The 4,966-nt window shown below is 43.6% G+C and overlaps 1 protein-coding gene across 3 annotated transcripts in view; it reads left to right on the forward strand.

The window, feature by feature from the left end:
* The window catches only part of LOC128374686 (chromodomain-helicase-DNA-binding protein 4-like), a 23,202-nt gene extending 18,551 nt beyond the window's left edge, over positions 1-4,651 (forward strand). For all 3 annotated transcript variants that reach the window (XM_053334941.1, XM_053334940.1, XM_053334942.1), the window contains 6 exons: positions 412-654; positions 1,030-1,138; positions 1,283-1,415; positions 2,328-2,523; positions 3,430-3,605; positions 4,473-4,651. In XM_053334941.1, the coding sequence (XP_053190916.1) occupies positions 412-654; positions 1,030-1,138; positions 1,283-1,415; positions 2,328-2,523; positions 3,430-3,605; positions 4,473-4,487 (872 nt within the window). In that variant the 3' untranslated portion in view covers positions 4,488-4,651. The remainder of the gene's footprint in view (positions 1-411; positions 655-1,029; positions 1,139-1,282; positions 1,416-2,327; positions 2,524-3,429; positions 3,606-4,472) is intronic.
* The last annotated feature ends 315 nt before the right edge of the window (positions 4,652-4,966 follow it).

Genomic DNA, 4,966 nt, shown 5'->3' on the forward strand with positions numbered 1-4,966 from the left:
GATGTTTGTGCTGATGTCATGTGTCAGTAGCTACGTAGCTAGCTTGAGTCTTTATCTGACTGTTTCATTCATGTTTGTTGCTGAAATACGATCGGGAGGCTGCACGGGTTGTTTTATTTTGAAGGACGGAAGTTTTATTATGCCGATTCTGTGTCTGACTTCCTGTCTGGTGCAATCTGCTCTGTTGAGCTTGTCAAGAGTTAGAAACAGCTCCGTCAAAAATAGAAATGCTGTGGATTGATAGCGCTGACGGACCCGGTGGAAATTGGACTTTAACTCTTTCTAACCTCGTATTAAAGGACATGAATCAGCTGTTTTTGGTTTTATTCTTATTCTGTCGTTCAGCTGTTAACTGGAGCTCCTCTCTTTCTTTCTTTCTTTCTTTCTTTCTTTCTTTCTCTCTTTCTGCAGATCTGAAGGAGGAGAAGGAGGCGGTGAAGCCGGAGGAGGCAACCAAACTGCAGAACGGAGACAGCAGCAAAGAAGGAACCAAGGAGGGAAGCAAAGAAGGAAGTAAAGAGGGAAGTAAAGAAGGAAACGCCTCGGCCACCGCCACTGCCACCGCCGCCACGGCAACAGCAGGAGGAGCCAGCGAGGAGAAGAAGAAGGCCAAGACCCGCTTCATGTTTAACATCGCTGACGGAGGATTCACAGGTAGAGACACACACACACACACACACACACACACACACACACACACACACACACACACACACACACACACACACACACACACACAGACACACACACACACACACACACACACACAGACACACACACACACACACACACACACACAGAAACAGACACACACACACACACACAGAAACAGACACACACACACACACACACAGAAACAGAGACACACAGACAGAGACAGAAACACACACAGACAGAAATATATACACACAGAAATACACACACACAGAAACACACAGACATTTGAAGCTGTTTTAACTTCTTTAATAACATCCCTCTCTTCTCTCTTTCTTTCTTTCTTTCTTTCTTTTCTTTCTTTCTCTCCGTCAGAGCTTCACTCTTTGTGGCAGAACGAGGAGCGCGCCGCCACGGTTACCAAGAAAACCAATGAGATCTGGCACCGTCGCCATGACTACTGGCTGCTGGCCGGCATCATACAGTATCCTTTTCCCACTTTGTGACGGCATGATTGTTGTTTATCTGGTGACCTTTGACCCCCTGCTGGTCAAATGAATAAATGAATGAATGAATGAATGAATGGACGCCAAGCAGATGTTTTTCCCTTAACCGTCACTTCCTGTAGACACGGTTACGCTCGCTGGCAGGACATTCAGAACGACGTGAAGTTCGCCATCCTCAACGAGCCTTTCAAAGGAGAGATGAACCGAGGGAACTTCCTGGAAATCAAGAACAAGTTCCTCGCCAGAAGGTTCAAGGTAAGGAAGAGGAAGAGGAAGGAAGAAAGAAAGGAAATGAGTTTTAAATGTAAATCTGCAGCATAAAAGCTTTTCTAGAGCAACACTGATCCAAATTAAGAGTTTATTTTTTTACTTCAGTGAAATTTTAAGTATTTTCTCACACTGTTAACTTTTAAAATAATAATCAGTGATCAGCGTCTCGTCTCAGCAGGAAGTTAAAACGTTAAATTAAGATGAAACGACTCTTCAGATGTCACACTGTGTGATCATTACAGTAACTCTGATCAAGCTGCGTTTCTACTCTGAGAAAAGTGAAGATAAAGACTAGATATGATTTCTCTGACAGCTGGTTTCAATAATGCTGCAGTTTGATCACCATGAAGAAGAAAAGGGAAGAAGAAGAATCTATATTTTTATACAAAATAAAAGCATAATATTGATTCTTCTATTAAATCAACTCTTTAAATACTTTACAATCCAGCCATGAGTCGACTTTATGGGACTCAAGTTATTACAGTGAGCACAAAAAACTCATTTTAAGTTTAACCCTCCTGTTGTCCTTAGAGGGAGGGAGGGAGGGAGGAAGGAAGGAAGGAAAGGATTAAGGAGGGGGGAAGGAAGAAAAGGATTAAGGAGGGAGGGAGGAAGGAAAGGAGTAAGGAGATGAGGGAGGGAGGAAGGAAAGGAGTAAGGAGATGAGGGAGGAAGGAAGGAAAGGATTAAGGAGGGAGGAAGGAAAGGAGTATGGAAGGAGGGGAAGAACGAAGGAAAATGTGGAAGAAATTAAAGCTCCTGAATGAACTGAGAAGAAGAAATGTTGGTTAATTGTTTCAGTACTTAAAATCAAGAGATGAGCTCAAGTCATGAAGAGTTAATCTGACAGAAACACTGACTCCTCTCTCTCCCCCCCCCCCCCCCCCCCTCCTCCAGCTGTTGGAGCAGGCGCTGGTCATCGAGGAGCAGCTGCGTCGCGCCGCCTACCTCAACATGTCGGAGGACCCCTCCCACCCCTCCATGGCCCTCAACACCCGCTTCAGCGAGGTGGAGTGTCTGGCCGAGTCCCACCAGCACCTCAGCAAGGAGTCCATGTCCGGGAACAAGCCGGCCAACGCCGTCCTGCACAAAGGTGAGACGGAGGGGCGGACGGATAAAGCTCATGTTTAAATGATCATAGTTGGACAGTAAGATTAAAGGCTTCCTCTCATGTTTTAATAACCATCAGGGTGTAAAAGGTCAAAGATGGAAATGTTTTTAAATTATTACAATTACTAGATAGACAAACTATTCTCATTATCAATTAATCATTTCAAGTATTTTTTTTTTTCTTGGAAGAAATACTAAAACTCACTCACTCACCCATTTTTTCTAGTTTCTTCTACTAAAACAGTAATTTGACTATTTTTGGGTTTTGGGGCTTTTATGGCGTTTTTCCACTACACAGTTCCAGTACACCATCGCCTCCATGTCCTCCATTGTTTATGTGTTTGTGTCGTGTATAAAACGAAGTCACAGCAGTTTGGTGCAGCATTGTTATGACGAACCCACTCACGTTGAGTAGGGACCTTTGTTGTAATGGAAAAGGTCGTTCCTGGTGTCGAGCCGAGTCGTGCTGGAACTGTGTAGTGGAAAAGCGCCATAAGTCAGGCCAAAACAAAACATTTTTGGGAGCCTGTAATTAACAGATTTGACCATTTTCTGCCATTTTTTAGACATAATTAATCAATTTATTGAGAAAATAACTGATATTAATCGATAATCAAAATTAAATTAAACTCTAACAATCAAACTAAACACTTAAAAACCTTAATAAACTAATTTATTTATTTATTTATTACCATAAGTTTGAAGAAAACATTAAATAACTGAACATTTGTATTACAAAGATGACCTAAGTTTTAATAAATGACAGTGGAAGTGCTCTTTAGGTTCCTGATTAAAGTTCTAAAAGTAACAAACTGAACCTAAACTTCCTATAAACCAGTTTTGATGTCTTTAACCTTCATTAAATGAATAATCTGTATTTTTCTCTCAGTGCTGAAGCAGCTGGAGGAGCTGCTGAGTGACATGAAGGCAGATGTCACCCGCCTCCCGGCAACCATTGCCCGGATACCGCCGGTTGCCGTGCGACTCCAGATGTCCGAGAGGAACATCCTGAGCCGGCTGGCGAGCCGAGGACCCGAGACACAGACGCAGGCACAGACACAACAGGTACACACCTGGAACTACACACTAGGAACTACACACTAAACACACACAATGAGTCTATAAATGATCTGATTATTGAGTTTAACCTTCCTGTCGTCCTCCTGGGTCAAAATGATCCATCCTTCCTTCCTTCCTTCCTTCCTTCCTTCCGTCTGTCCTTCCTCCCTCCCTCCCTCCTCCTCTTTCTTTCCTTCTTCTCTTTCCTCCCTTCCTCCATCCCCCTTTCTTCCTTCCTTCTGTCCTTCCTTCCTCCCGCCCTCCTTCTTTCTTTCTTCCTTCTTTCCTCCCTCCCACCTTCTCTCTCTTTCCTTCCTCTCTTTACTGCATTCCTTCTTTCCTTCCTTCTGTCCTTCTTTTCCTTTCTCCCTCCTTCCCTCCTTCCTTCTCCCTTTCCTTCCTCCCTTTCCTTTCCTTCCTCTTTTCCCTTCTCCCTCCTTCCTTCCTTACTTCTTTCCTCCGTCCTTTCCTTCCTTCTTCCTCCCTTCCCTCCTTCCTTCTTTCCTCCCTCCTTCCTACTTTCTTTCCTTATTTCTTTCCTCCGTCCTTTCCTTCCTTCTTCCTCCCTTCCTTCCTTCCTCCTTTCCTTCCTTCTTCCTTTCTCCCTCCTTTCCTTTCTCCCTCCTTTCCTTTCTTCTTCCTCCCTCCTTTCCTTTCTTCTTCCTCCTTTCCTACTTTCCTTCCTCCCTCCTTTCCTTCCTTCTTCCTCCTTTCCTTCCTTCCTTCCTCCTTTCCTTCCTTCTTCCTCCCTTCCATCTTTCCTTCTTCCCTCCCTTCCTTCCTTCCTTGACTCGAGGACAAATAGGAGGTTTAATACGTGTAAAGATTCTACTTTTACTAATATTTTGTGTTTTTTGTATCTTTCCTCGTCAGATGTCGCAGCAGTAGACTGAAACTCGGCTCTTTTACCTCGTAAACCAACCCCCCTGCCTCACCTCGACATTCCTGATTGGTGCACAGCAGACCGACGGACAGCGCACCCAAGCTTGAAGCCACGCCCAGTTCACTTTTTTTCTCCCCCCCCCCCACCTCCAAACCCACCCCACCCCCCAAAAAACAGACTTTACAGAGTTTTCTGGAGGGTCAAAACCCTTCCTCCCCCCCTCCCTCCCCCCAACCCCCCCAAGTTTGAGGCTGTGGACAGAAAAGCTTTTTTTTTTTTTTTTTTCCTCCTTTTTTTTCAATTTCTGTATTAATATTATTGATATAATGTTATTATGATGGTTTTTTTGGGACCTAAATAAAAAAATGTAATAAAGAAATTTTGTTCATTTGGTTGATTCAAGTGAAAAGAAGATCACATCGGACTAATAAGATTAAATTAACAGTAGTTTTCGTAGCATAGCTCATCTACTTCTATTCTTTTT

The sequence above is a fragment of the Scomber japonicus genome, chromosome 15 (assembly GCF_027409825.1).
Source record: "Scomber japonicus isolate fScoJap1 chromosome 15, fScoJap1.pri, whole genome shotgun sequence".
Classification (NCBI taxonomy): domain Eukaryota; kingdom Metazoa; phylum Chordata; class Actinopteri; order Scombriformes; family Scombridae; genus Scomber; species Scomber japonicus.